The 15,419-nt window shown below is 34.2% G+C and overlaps 1 protein-coding gene across 1 annotated transcript; it reads right to left on the reverse strand.

The window, feature by feature from the left end:
- On the reverse strand, positions 1–7,289 carry LOC101893099 (beta-1,4-glucuronyltransferase 1-like). Its single transcript, XM_005188799.4, has 2 exons — positions 6,639–7,289; positions 1–1,256 (listed from the first exon to the last, which is right to left on the reverse strand). Exons 1-2 carry the CDS (start codon positions 7,040–7,042, stop codon positions 299–301), a joined length of 1,362 nt encoding a protein of 453 aa, XP_005188856.2. The 5' UTR covers positions 7,043–7,289; the 3' UTR covers positions 1–298.
- Positions 7,290–15,419: the final 8,130 nt, after the last annotated feature.

Genomic DNA, 15,419 nt, shown 5'->3' on the forward strand with positions numbered 1-15,419 from the left:
TTCTAAAATATCCTTACACTATATATAAGATCCGCACATGTAATAATTTATTTCAATTAAAAAAAATCTTTTTAAAAAATACTTATTTATTATCACTAGATCGATGATTTAAAATTCTTTGAAAAATTCCTCTAAAAATAAATCCTTGGCTATGCCGGAAGCTTCTTGGCAAGGCGGGTCGTAATTCGAATCATTTTCATACTTGGGGTCACAATTACGAATTTTTTCCTCCTCTAAATACTGAATCCTGCATCATGCCTCTTTGTTCCCCATTTCCCATTTCCTCCTCCTCCTCCCCTCACACCCTACACTCCTTATTCGTGCCATACAACACCGCATATTCCGGTTTGATTTTCTGCGCAATAAATTTATTCATAGGCCCCACATACTGCTGACGTTCCGATTTCGGATTGTATTTCTTGATGCCCGGCGAATGGACCAGAAATGCCGGATGTAGGATATGATATTCATAGTCCAGCAGACACATGGCATAATTTTGTATGCGTTTATTCGACTGGCCCTCCCAGGTAACACGTTCATCGAACAGCGGCTCATGATTGTCGCTTATGTAGAATGGCTCCCAATAGACGTATTTTTTGTGGCGTTTACCCACCGTAAAAACGGACAGCTTATCACTAAAGGTTGCATTGACCCAGTGTTCCTGTTGCGGCACAACATGACACGACTTGCAGACATAGTAATGGAAGGGTATTGCCTTCTTCGCACGTAGCATTGGCACCAATTCCTTTTTACTATCTGGGATGGCAGCATCTTTTTTCAACTCAAATACGGGCAGGACAAATACCCTCATGGCCTTACCCTCCCGGCTGGGTGCCACCAATGTGACATTGTCATAGGCCATATCCAGAAATTGTTCAATCAATCCTCGACTTGGATACAACTCAATGTCACAGGCAAAGATGAAATGAGTATTTGCCGCCCTCCGCGCAATATTCCGGCCCACATTTATGGGATAAGTGAGATTTTTCTTTGTCTTATACATATTCGAACGATCCACATTCTCGTATGGAGCCTCGGCCAATTGACAATCGTATGGCCATTCGAGAGCTTCTTCTTCGGTCAGAGGTACCCGTTCGGGGGGCATATGATCATTGGGGAAGTAAATGTGAAATGTGACATAGTCTCGGATGAGACCACTTTCTGGCAAGCAGTGGCGGGCATATTGTATGGAATCCATGGTGGCGTTGAAATCATAGCCGGGGGCGAAGAGGGCCAGGCTGACGGGGCCCATCCAACTGGAATGAAAAGAAAAAAATTAATAACTTAAAAGAAAACAAATTTAAATTAAAAGACCCGTTCGAAATCGTCCTGAAAATTCCTAAAAATCCGGGTTTGGGAACCCCCATAGGAGTCGTCTTGAAATTCCCAAAAAATCCAGGTTCGGGAACCACCTAAGAGTCCTCTTGAATTTTCCAGAAAATCCAAGTTTCAGAACCCCCTTAGAATTGTGTTGAAATTCCCCAAAAATCCTGGTCTAAGAACCCCCTTAGAGTTGTCTTGAAATTCACCTAAAATCCAGGTTTTGGAATCGCTTTAGAGTTGTCTTGAAATTCCCTAAAAATCAAGATTTCGAAACCCCTTAGAGTCGTCTTGAAATTCCTTAAATATTCAGGTTAAAAAAACGCCCTAGACTCGTCTTGAACTTTTCCTAAAAATCCAGGTTTCGGAACACCCCTAGGAGTCGTCTAAAAATTCGCTAAAAATACAAGTTCTGAGAACCCCCTTAGAGTCGTCTTGAAATTCCCTAAAAGTCCCGGTTTGGGAACCACCTTAGAGTAGTCTTGAAACTCCCTAAAAATAAAGGGTTGGAACCCCCTTAGAGTCGTTTTAAAATTCCTTAAAAATCCAGGCTTGGGAAACCCGTATGAGTCGCCTTGACATTCCCTTAAAATCCAGATTTGGGAACACCTTTAGTGTTGCTTGAAAATGCCCAAAAACAGGTTTGGGAACCGGCTTAGAGTTGACATAAATTTTCTAAAAATCCAGGATTTGGAATCCCCTTAGAGTCGTATTGAAATTTCCTAAAAATCCAGGTTTGGGAACCTCCTTAGAGTTGCCTTAAAATTTGACCCGAAATTTCTTAAACTTCCAGGTTTGGGAACCGCCTTAAAGTCGTCCTGAAATTTCCTAAAAAACTGGCTTGGGAACCGCCTTATGGTCGTCTTGTAATTCCATAAAAATCCAGGTTTGGAAACCCCCTTAGAGTCGTTTTTAAGTTCCTCAAAATCCCAGTTTAAGGAACCCCTACGAGAACCCCCTTAGAGTCCTCCTAAAATTCCCTAAAAATCCAGGTTTGGAAACCTCCTTAGAATCGTCTTGAAATTCCTTACAAATCCAGGTTTGGGAAGCCCTTTAGAGTCGTCTTGAAATTCCCTAAAAATACAGGTTTGGGAACCGCCTTAGAATCGTCCTGAAATTCCCTAAAAAATCAAGTTTGGGAACCCCTTAAGAATTGTCTCGAAATTTCCTCAAAAGCCCAGTTTAAAGGCCCTTTCGAAGTCGCCTTGAATTTTCGTAAAAATTAAGGTTTGGGAACCTCCTTAGGGTTGTCTTCAAACTCCCTAAAAATCCAGGTTTGGGAACCGTCTAAGAGTCATCTTGAAATTCCCTAAAAATCCAGGTTTGTTAACCGTCTTAGAGTTGTCTTGAAATTCCCTAAAAATTCAGATTTTGGACCCGCCTTAGAGTCGTCTTGAAATCCAGGTTCGGGAACTCCCTTAGGCCTAGTTACCCTTTAGAGTCGTTTTCAAATTCTTCAAAATCCCATTGTAAGAACCTCATTCGTAGTCGCCCCATTCGTAGTCGCCTTATGGCCGTTTGCAGACCTACCAGAAATATATCAAAATTCTTAAGGAAACCACGCTGTTAAGTCATTCGATGTTGCTATGGGTTTTTAAAGAATTTTTTTTTTCCAAAAAAAGTTCACAAAAAAAGTTTTGAAAAGTTTCCTTAAAATCCGCATTAAATGTCTTTTACAGCCCAACCCTTAATTTCTCAAAAAATCACAGTCGAAAACAGCCATAAAGTGGTTTAAACCTTTCTTAAAAAAATTAAGCTTCAAAGTTCCTCTACTTTCAAAATTCTTCAAAAAAAAAAAAAAAAATTGTATTTTAAGGCATTTGACAAACATTCTGAAATTCTTTAGAAAATCTAATTCTATTGGCCTTCAAGGGTATATAAAAAAACTCTTTAAAAGTTATCTTTTTAAGCCCTGTCAATTTTTTTAAAAAGGCGTTTTAACGCCTTTCCAAAATTCTTCAAAGAATCCTTCCCTTTGATCTCTTCCAGAGTTTTTAAAAAGATTTTTTTAAAAATCCAGGTTTATGAGCCCTCCAGGATCTTATGAAAATTTTTAAAAATGTCCTCTTTTAAGGCTTTTTAAAGTCCTTAGAAAATATGCTCTTTTAAGGCATTTCTTTACATTTTCAGATTTCATCTAAAAATTAAACTTTAAGATATTTTAGAACTTTTTAAGAATTCTTACGAATATGTTACAAAAAACCCTTTCTTGAAACCTTTTAGAAACTTTTCAAAATTCTTAAAAACAAATGTCTAAAAAGCATTTTAGAAACTTAAAAAAATTCTTTAAAAAATCGAATTTTAAGGCCTTTGAGGGTCTATGAATAACTCTTAAAAATGATTTATTATGCATATGAGGCTTAAAGGGCCAGGTTCTTATAAAAATTCTTCAAGATATCCTCATTTAAGACCTTTTACCAACTTTTCAATTTTTTTTCAAAAAAAAAATCTCTTTTAAGGTTTTTTAAAATTTCTTTAAAATCCCTATTTTAAGGACTTTATGAACTTTTTCCTAATTTAAAAAAATAATACTTATTTGGGCCCTCTAGAATCTTAGGAAAAATACTTCTAGGATTTTACGAAAATTCTTCAAAATCATCATTTGAAAACTTTCAGAAAATTCTACAAAAAAATTTTTCTTTTTAGGCCTTTCAGCAAACTTTGCAAAATTCTTCAAAAAATCTATGTCTATAGGTCTTACAGATTGTTATGAAAATCCGCATTTATTAGCCTTCCAGGGTCTTATGAAAATTCTTCAAAATTTCAGATTTTAAGGACTTTCCTATATTCCTTAAAAAAACATGTCAATAGACCTTTCAGATTCTTATGAAAATTCTTGAAAAAATCCACTTTACGAGCCTACCAGGGTCTTATGACTTAAGGCATTTCACTGGCTTTTCAAATTTCTTTAAGGACTTTTTCCAAATTTTACAAAAAACCTGCGCCCTGTAACTTCCTTCGAAATTTTTTCAAAAATCCTGTTTTGAAATATTCTAAAAATTCTAAAAAAGTGTTCCTCTACGGCCTTTCAGAAATTCTTCAAATCCAGTTATCCAGGACCTTTTAATAATCAAAAAAATCCATGTTTACGATCCTTTTAGGTTCTTACGAAATTCATACAAGATATCATATTTTGAGGTATTTCAACAACTTTCCAACATTTCTTCAAAAGTCTATTTTCAGAATTTTTTAAATTTTTTTTTAATCTACGTTTTTGGTCCCTCCAGAATCTTAAGAAAACTCTTTAAAAACATTCCCTATAGAAACTATTCAGAAAACTCTTCAAAAATCTTTTTTTTAAACCTTAAAAAAATCCTTTTTGAGACCTTTCAGAAAATTCTTCAAAAAATGTTTCTCCAAGGCCTTTTAGAAACTTTTTAAAATTCTTCAAAAAATCCATATCTATGGGCATTCGAGGTTCTTATGAAAGTCTGCAAAAATTCATTTCATTTTCATTTTTAAATTTCGCAGAAAAAAAAGTTGCCCTTTCAGTTTTTCAAAAAAAAGGAGTTCTTTAAGTATTCCTTAGATTCATCTTGAAAATTTCAAAGATCACCTCCTTCAGTTCTTTAAAAAACAAAGTCAGGGGCCTGTGAGAACCCAAAAAAATGTTTTATTTTATGGAGTCCACTTTGATAAGCCTTTAATGCGCTCTGCAAAATTCTCAAGGAATGCACATAAATAGGCCCTTCGAAGATTCCATTCATATATTGCCTATTCAGTCTTTAAAAAAAAAATAAGTCCGCCTTAGTGAAGTCGTCTTAAACACGTCTTTAGAAAACCCAGCATCAAAAATCAACTCTTTCAGTTCCTTGAAAATACAAGTAACGGCCCTTTGAGAGTCTCAGATTTTTTAAGGAATCATTAAGGGACTCCTAATATTTTTCGAGGAGTGCATTTTGATAGGCCCTTCGAAGACTTCTCAAATTCTTAAGTAGTCGACATTTATAATATTTTCAGAGACCTCGACAAAATTCGAAGGATTTCACCTTGAAAAGCCCTAATAATTCTTAAAAAAAAAAAACTCCTCAAATGTACTCTTTTTTCTTTCCTTGAAAATCCGAGTAAGGGTCCTTTGACAGTTTCATATTTTTTAAGAAATCTGCTTCGTTAAACCTTTGAGGGACTCCTGAAAGTTCTCAAGGCAGGCACTTTGATAGGCCCTTTGGAGACTCCCCAAATTTTTAAGAAGTCCACATTTATAAGATTTTTAGAGACCTCGATACATTTTTAGGAAATCCACTTTGATAGGCCCTACAATTCTTAAAAAAAAACCCTCAAAGATCCCCTCTTTCAGTTCCTTAAAAGTTCAAGTAAGTGGCCTTAGAGGTTCTCACAATTTTTGTTAAGGAATCCACTTCGATAAACCTTTAAGGAACTCCTCAAAGTTCTCTAAGAAGGCACTTTGACAGGCCCTTCGAAGCCTCCCCAAATTCATATTTATAAAATTCTCACAGACCTTTGTAAATTTCTAAAGAATCAATCCAGGAATGATAGGCCATTCATAGGCCCCTCACAATTATTAAAAAAAAGGCTTCAAAGATCCCCCCAGTTCTTTGCAAATCGAAGTAAGGGTCCTTCGAGAGTCTCATAAATTTTCTTTACGGAATCCTTTAAGGGGGTCTTCAAAATTTTCAAGGAAGACTTCCAGCTTCAAAAATCCCCTCTTTCAGATCCTTGAAAATCTAAGTAAGAAGCCTTTGAGAGCATCTCAGATTTTTTAAGGAATCCACTTTGATATACCTTTAAGGGGCTTTTCAAAAGTCTCAAGGAATGCACTTTGATAGGCCCTTCGAAGACCTCCCACAAATTTTTAAGAAGTCCACAGTTATAACATTTTCAGAGACCTCGACAAATTCCCAAGGAATCCACTATGACTCCCCAACATAGATAGGCCATTCAAAGATTCCCCAAATTCTTAAGAAGTCCAAATTTATAAGATTTTTAAATACCTTAACAATATTCTAAAGAATCCACCTTGATAGGCCTTTCGTAGGTAATTCATCAGGAAATCACTTTGATAAGCCCCTCAAAGGCTAAGAGAATTCAGGCCTTTCGTAGGCGCTTAATAATTCATCAGGAAATCACTTTGATAAGCACTTTGATAAGACTAAGAGAATTCAGGTGCATACTTCTTTCCAAGACTCCTGTAAATTCTTAAGGAGTCCACTTCTGCATTCTTTTCGGAGTCTGCTTAAAAACCTCTTACAATCCCTTTTTTTCGAGTCCTGGGGGTCCTTTTCGAGTCCTGGGAGTCCTTTTGAAAAAAAAATCCTCTCTCTCTCTCTGAGAGTCCCCCTGCCCCTCCCACAACTTACCGTGTCACTACCATTTCAATATTATCCAGAAACGTATAATCTCCATTTGTGGTATAGGTTATGGATTCGGTACAACCCATATAAATGCTGCGACGTCCTCGTATCAGATTTTTCAGCAACCAGTAGTGGCCATATTGCAGCTGTTCCATTTGCAGGGGCCTATCGAAGCAATGCAGCATCGATTTCAATCGGTCATTGCGTATTTGTCGTTTATCCATCGACACGGTTATGCTTTCGCCCCGCAGCTGACGATCGTAACGGACATTTTTAATTGCCGACCGGACATGATGGGTCAAGAGTATACAAGCTATCGACATGGTAAATATTAGAAGGAAAATTTCAAAATTCCGACGATACAGAAATGTGAAACGTTTCAAAATTTTCACATCCATTTTATTTCGCATTTTTCGGTGGCGGCGGCGGCGGCGAGGTGGCGATTTACATTTGAAATAATTTTTTCAACAATTTTCTTATTTCAATATTTTTTTCTTTTCTCTCTTAGTTTCTTCTTTTTTCCGATCTTGACATTAAAGAAAATTTCAATTTTTTATAGGTTTTTCTTTTCACAGGTGGTGATGGGGTTTGGTTGCTCTAGTGGGTCTGCCTGTTTTACGGCATCATTTGTTTATTAATTGCCCAAAAAAAAAAACGCTAATTATACCCTACAACACTATGTGTTGAGGGTATTATAAGTTTGATTGGGCCAAAAATTATGTAACACCTCGAAATATTGGTTTCCCACATAGGAAAGTATATATGGATCTTCCTAGCTCGCCGAGCTGAGTCGATCTAGCTATGTATGTCCGTCCGTCCGTCTGTCCGTCTGTCCGTCTGTCCATGTTAATTTGTAATCACTCTACAGGTCGTAATTATGGCCCGATCTTCACGAATTTTAGAATGTAGGTGGGGCTTGGACCAGAATAGAACCCTATTGCTTTTGGAGATGATCGCCAAATGTTTAGGGGTTGAAATGGACCAAATACTGGAAAAATTTCGGATTTTGCAGTAGCTATACAGGTCGCAATTATAGACCAATCGACGCGAAATTTTGCGTGAAGATAGAGTTTAGGGCGGGGAAGAAGCCCACTAATTTGGGTGGTCATCGGATAATATTTAGCGGGTAAAATAGACCATATCTTTTGTGTTGAAAAAAATCAAAATTTTTGATTAAACCGTGAATATTTTAAATCCCGGCGAAATCACAAAGCCATCACAAGGTTACTTCTGATCTTTACATTGATGTTATTATCCAACAAATCGGATATATAGCAAAATATGTGCGATATATATGTCTATCAAAGAAGATATGCTTGAAAGATCTTTTATATGTGGAGAACGGCTGAACTGATTTCGACAGTTCTCATTAATTCAGAATGGCCTCTTGGCAGGAAAGAAAAAACGTCTAAAAAAATCGCATAAAAATATCTCTCTAAAGGTGAAAATATTGATTTAGTAAAATTTTCTCATATTTTTTCCATTTTCTCATATTTTTGGCATATTTTCATTTTGAATTAAACATTTGGTAATATTTCTACAGCTAACAAAACTAAGTAGTTAGGATATGAGGATATCATATACAGATCTCATTTATGGCCCGATCCTTACGAAATTTTGCATGGGGATAAGATGAGGGTCTACGGCTACTCTTTTTGGAGATGATCGCAATATATTTAGGGGTTGAAATGGACCAAAAAACTGCAAAATTGTCTGCAGGTCGTAATTATCGCCCGATCCTCACGCACATTTGAATGGGGGTTACCGCACATTGCAAAAGCCAAGCAGTTTCGGATGGTCATCCAAAATATTCAATGTGTGAAGGAGTTTGCCAACTTTTATAGACAAAATACGAAAATGTCCATTCAAGTGACTTTTTGGAGAATTCACAAATACAGGAAAGACGCACTTCCGACTGATTTCGTTGAAGAATATAGTCAAATGTCTGTATCTCATATAGATGCGTTTCAGTCAAAAACCAATAATAAATGTTAATCTTTTGCCACTTCTGAGAGGTTATAGGTCTTTGGGAAATATTGGTTCCAGATCTAGGAAGACCATTCGAAAATTAGAGAACGAAACCTGATGGTTTTCTTTTATTATTTGTCACAATATCTTGTGGGATTCTGTCGAGTATTTCGCCTATATAAACTGTATGGTTTATTATAGTGTTGTAGGGTATTCAACGGTCGGCCCCGCTCGACTGTAGCCTTTGCCTACTTGTTTGTTTATGTTTTCAATTGCTTAGACATCAACACACACACACACACACACACAATTATTTATCATTGATTATTGATTTCACTTTTTGGCTGCCAAAAAAAAATAAAAAGAAAAACTCAATACCACCCATCTGGTGTTGTTCCGACCAATTCGCGTTGTTTGTTCTTTACACCGGCACCACTTATTTCCAACTAAACCGTTTGCGATCGATGTCTCGTTTCCACTTCAAAAATTCTATTTTATTCGCTCGATTAGTTCCTCTGTCGAATTGAAACCCCAAAACAAAAAAAAAATAATTTTTGTTCGGAAATTCGATAAGTTGGCGATGGTTAGTACTCATCAGCATTGCATTGCAATAGATCAGGCCTTATCAGGCCCTCTTCGTCTCTGTCACTCAAAAGGTTCGTAGTAATTAAGTAAATTAAAAATTTCGCAAAAAAAGTGGGGGGGGGGGGCTAACATCATCATCACTGCGTCCAATTATGGACTACCTTACCCGCACACTCAAGATGCAATGGCAAAAACTATTGGCAGTTATATAGATTAGATAGCTTTCGGAAAATTATTTTTTTTTAATAATCACAACTGACAGGCTACTTGAAATTAGTATAAAAAAAAATTCCGAACAATTCGGAAAGTATTTTTTTTGACATTTTTTAAAAAGTTTTTTTTTTAATTTCTAGGGGTTCCTCCCATTTTTTTATTTATTTATTTTTTTTTTTTTTTGAAATAAGGACTTTTTTATTTTTTTATTTATTTTTATACCCTACACCACATAGTGGTAAGGGTATTATGTCTTTGTGCATTTGTTTGTAACATGGAGAAGGAAACGAGATAGACCCATAGTTACTTTTGAGAACCTTCATAGAATCACTTTCTGAGTCGATTTATGCATGTCCGTCCGTCCGTCCATCTGTCCATGTATTCTTGTGAACAAAATGCAGGTCGCATTTATTATCCGATTGAGATGAAATTTTCCAAACAATATTTTTTTGGCCCAAGGACGAACCCTATTGAAATTGGTGAGAATCGGATCAAATTTAGATATAGCTCCCATATATATCTTCATCCGATTTCGGTTTAAATGTGCACCAAATGTCCACTATCAGTCCAAATTACCTGAATTTTGGCACACCCAACCGAGTTCGGCCTAGAAGCAAGTATATCAAATTTGGAGAAAATCGGTTCAGATATAGCTATAGCTCCCATATATATATTTCATCCGATTTGATCTTTAAGTCCCTCACATTCCTACTATGCACTCCACAACCGTGATATTTGGTACCAGGTATTAGATGGAGCACAGGAATAGCTGTTTTAAATTTTATCGAAATCGGTTCAGATTTGGATATAGCTCCCATATATATCTTCATCCGATTTCGGGTTAAATGTGCACTAAATGGTCAATATTAGCCCAAATCACGTGAATTTTCGTACATAAGACCGCATTCAGTCTAGAAGCTAATACGTAAAATTTGGAGAAACCCGGTTCAGAGATAGCTATAGTTCGTAAAATGCACGATAGAATTAGATAGATTTTGATTTTGTACCAAATATCTCATAGAGCTCTGAAATGCCCTGTATAAACCTTTTTACGAGAGCTCTACTAAGTATGCATAGTGGTGTAGGGTATCATATAGTCGGTCCCGCCCGACTTTTGAGCTTTCCTTACTGGTTTTTAATGAGGACTAAGGATTTTAAACGATCGATTCGGAAAATACTCTTTAGAAATTCTTAAAAAGGTCCATATTTTTTTTATTCCTGGGGGGTTAGAATGTTTTTTTTTTTAAGATGATTAGTTAATTTTTTTGAAAATAAGAACTATGGACATTAAAAGCAAATTTTTTCAATTTTTCAAAAAATTTGAAGATTTAGACATAGATTTTTTTTAAAGTTTAAAAAAAAACGATGTTTACAACTTTAGAAATTAAAAAAAAAAAACTTTAAATCGTCCATCGATTTTTTCATTCCCGGAGGTTTAATTTTTGTTTATTTATTTATGTATTTTTATTATTATTTATTTTTCTATTTTTATTTATTTTTTTTTTATTTATTTATTATTTTTTTTTTTTTTTTTTGAAAAGAAGGACTAAGTAATTTAAACGAGCGATTCGGAAAGTACTCTTTAGAAATTCTTAAAAAGATCCATCGATTTTTTTTTTTTTTGAAAATAAAAACTAAGGACATTAAAAGCAATTTTTTTTTTTCAATTTTTCAAAAAATTTGAAGATTTAAACATAGATTTTTTCTTAATTTTCTAAAGATTAAAAAAACGAAATTTAGAAATTTAAAAAAATCCTTCAAAATCGCTCATCGATTTTTTTTTATTCCTGGAGGTTTCATTTTTGTTTATTTGTTTATGAATTTATTTATTTATTTATTTAATTTTTTTTTTTTTTTTGAAAAGAAGGACTAAGGATTTTAAAGGAGCGATTCGGAAAGTACTCTTTTGAAATTCTTAAAAAGATCCAACGGTTTTTTTTTTTTTTTTTTTTTGAAAATAAGAAGTAAGGACATTAAAAGCTATTTTTTCAATTTTTCAAAAAATTTGAAGATTTAAACATAGATTTTTTTTTTTTAATTTTCTAAAGTTTTAAAAAATGATGGTTACAACTTTAGAAATTTAAAAAAAAAACTTTCAAAATCGTCCATCGATTTTTTTCATTCCCGGAGGTTTAATTTTTATTTATTTATTTATTTATTTTTTTTTTTTTTTTGAAAAGAAGGACTAAGGACTTAAAACGACCGATTCGGAAAGTACTCTTTAGAAATTCTTAAAAAGATCCATCGATTTTTTTTTTTTTTTTTTTTGGAAATAAGAACTAAGGACATTAAAAGCTATTTTTTCAATTTTTCAAAAAATTTGAAGATTTAAACATAAATTTTTTCTTTTAATTTAAAAAAAACTTTCAAAATCGTCCATCGATTTTTTTTATTCCTGGAGGTTTAATTTTTGTTTATTTATTTATTTATTTTATTTTATTTTTTTTTTTTTTTTTTTTTTTTTTTTTTGAAAAGAAAGACTAAGGATTTTAAAGGAGCGATTCGGAAAGTACTCTTTTGAAATTCTTAAAAAGGTCCAATGGTTTTTTTTTTTTTGAAAATAAGAACTAAGGACATTAAAAGCAGTTTTTTTTCAATTTTTCAAAAAAAAATTTAAGGTTTTAACACAATTTTTCTTTTAATTTTCTAAAGTTTTAAAAAACGATGTTTTTTTTTTTTTTTTTTTTTTTTTTTTTTTTTTTTTCGATCGGTCCCAACGCCACACTCACCCGCCCCTGCCGACCGAGGGGGCCACCTCCCAATTACGTAGGGAGCGCGTACACCCCATAGTCCGAACTATGGAGGGTTAGTATTATTATATTAAAATTTAATTCACCGGTTAAAAACTGTGAATCGATTTCGCCACGCAAAAGTTTTATAATAAATAAAGCTCTTAACATTAAACGTCTCTTTTCCAGTGTCGGAAGATCAATTAGTTTTAGGCGATTCTCATATGGTGGAAGTGTATCATTTATATCCCATCCCAATCCTCTGAGAGCAAATAAAAGAAATTGGGTTTGTACTGATTCCAATTTAGCAGAATATGTTTTGTAAAAAGGACTCCACAATACGCAACCGTATTCTAAAGTGGGCCGAACCAAACTAATAATTAATAAACGCTTAGTCACATAAGGATCGTCAAATTCTTTTGACCATCTTTTTATAAAACCCAGCAATGACTTGGCTTTATTCACACATGAATCAATATGCAAATTAAAACGCAATTTATTGTCTAAAATTACACCAAGATCAACGAATGAGTCTACATTGTCCAATTTGTAAGAACCAATGAGGTAATCATTTTTAAAAGGTTGTGTTCTAAACAAAGACAGTTTTTTTACATTTCTTGAGATTTAGCGTCATACCATTAGCACTGCACCAATTAACAAGGCAGTAGATATCATGTTGCAAGTTAAGGGAACTAATGTGAGAGTTATTTATTTATTTATTTTTTGTTTTTTTTTTAAAAGAAGGACTAAGAACTCTTTAGAAATTCTTAAAAATATCCATCGATTTTTTTTTTTTTTTTTTTTGGAAATAAGAACTATGGACATTAAAAGCACTTTTTTTCAATTTTTCAAAAAAAAATGTAAGATTTTAACACAAATTTTCTTTTAATTTTCTAAAGTTTAAAAAAACGATGTTTTAAAAAAATTAAAAATTAAAAAAAAACCTTCAAAACCCAGCCATAGAGAGGGTATATATCATTTGATACGGCCAAAACGTGCCTCATCGAAATAACGGTTTCGGATCCTAGGTCTCTTTGGACCAAATCCATTTCAAGACATTTGGAGTCGATCTAGCGATGTTCCTCCGTCCGTCTGCCCGACCGTATATCTGTCTGGCTGGCTGATGCGCTCGATAACTCTCGAAGGGATTATCCGATTTGGTCCAAACTTGGTACATCGTAATATTTTTGCCAAACTTAGATCGAGTTCGGAGATGGGCAATATCGGTCCACTCCTTCTGGTACATCCCCCACAAAAGATCGAAATTTTCAAAAAACAAAAAAAAATTTGCACAGAAAGAGAAACGATAGTCCGATTTTGCTCTAACTTTACAAATCCTAATATTTGCATCATTGCTAGATTAGGTGCGAAAATGGACAATGTCGGCCCGCTCCATCAAGTACCTCCCCCACAAAGGGTGAACATTTTGAATAGTTATAACACATTATAAAATGTGATGTAAGAGTTTGATTGCCTTCAAATTTCATACATCACAATATTTTTATTAACCCAAGGTCTGGTGTAAAGATGGGATATGGGATCGGTACACTCCTTCTAGTACCTCCCCCATAAAGGGTCAAATTTTGGAATATCCACATATAAGGCCTTCATAAAATACTCTCGAAATTCCATGTCATGTTCCCTTTCTCAATTCCTTTTCTAGTCCTCTTTAGATTCCCATTTTGGAGTCTTAAAATAATACCAAAGAATTCAAGGGTTATTTGGTGTTTTCTGAGGCCTCGTAAAAATTGCATTATGTGCCCTTCAGAGGCTTATAAGATTCAAAGAAAAAATTTCTTCAAATATCCTGGTTTATAGGCCTTTCAGAGTCCTTTCAAATCATTTTAAAAAATCCTGGTTTATAGGCCTTCTCAAAAGCTCTTTAAATGTAAAAAATTTTAGACCTTAGTAGAGCCTTCTAAAATCCTTCAAAAATTTAAATCCATAAAAAATAACTATCCATTTATGGGCCTCTATGTCGTTGAAAGTATTCTTCGACGTAGAACCTTCAGAATCCTCCTAAATGCTGTTAAAAACTCCTCTAAATTTTTAGACCTTTCAGAGCCTTCTTAAAATCATTCAAAAATGCAATTTCATTTGAAAAAAACTATTCATTTATGGTCCTCCATGCTCGTTGAAAGTATTTTAGAAGTGATACTGATTGAAAAACCTCCGAAATCTCTTCTACATCCACATTCAAGGCCTTCGAAGAGTCCTCTCGAAATTCCACATGGTGTTTCCTTTCTCAATTTCTGTCCGTGTCCTTTTTAGATTTCCGTTTTGTATTTTTTTGGCCTTCATAGAGTCCTCTCAACGTTCCATGTCGTGATGCTCCAAATTCTTTTTTCTTTTTTTTTTGAATCATTTCCAATCCTTTTTTGCCTTCCCTAAACATCACAGGTATAGCAGAGAAGGTAATTAAAAGTTAATTAAAATTTGCGCTTATAGGCCCTTCAGAGTTTTTATACAATACCATAAACATTATTCAATTTTCCTGGTTTATAGCACCTTCAAGTTCCCCTCAAATACTTTTAAAAAATCCTGGTTTATAGGCCTTCTTTTCGAGTCTTCTCATAAGCTCTTTAAAAATCCATATCCTTCAAAAATCCAAGTTCATTTAAAAATTCTATCCATTTATGGGACTTCATGCTCGGTGAATGTATTCTTAGAAGTGGTATTGATGGGAAATTCTTTGAAATCTCTTCTACATCCACATTTAAGGCCTTCATAAAATATTCTCGAAACTTCATGCCTTGACGTTCAAAGTTCTCTTTTTTTTTAATTCCTTTCCAAGTCCTTTTTTACATTCCCCAAAACATCGCAGATATAGAAGTAGTTGAAAGTTTCCTTCCTTCAGTTTCCTCTCAAATACCTTTAAAGAGTCCTGGTTTATGGGTCTTCTCAAAAGCTCTTTAAAGACGCAAATTTAAAGACCTTTTAGAGTCTTCTTAAAATCCTTCAAAAATTTTAATTCAGTTGAGAATTCTTTTAAAATACTATCAATTTATGGACCTTTAAGGGTCCTCCATGCTCGTGGAAAGTATTCTTTAAAGTGGTATTGATCGAAAAACCTTCGAAATCTCTTCTACATCCACAATTAAGGCCTTTATAAAATACTGTCGAAATTCCATGTCGTGACGTTTAAAGTTCTCTTTTTTTTTTTTTTTTGAATTCATTTCCAAGTCCTTTTTTACATTCCCCAAAACATCACAGATATAGATGTAGTTGAAAGTTAATATAGCACCTTCAGGCTCCTCTCAAATACCTTTAAAAAGCCGTGGTTTGTGGGTCT

The sequence above is a fragment of the Musca domestica genome, unplaced genomic scaffold (genome assembly GCF_030504385.1).
Source record: "Musca domestica strain aabys unplaced genomic scaffold, Musca_domestica.polishedcontigs.V.1.1 363, whole genome shotgun sequence".
Taxonomy (NCBI): Eukaryota; Metazoa; Arthropoda; class Insecta; order Diptera; family Muscidae; genus Musca; species Musca domestica.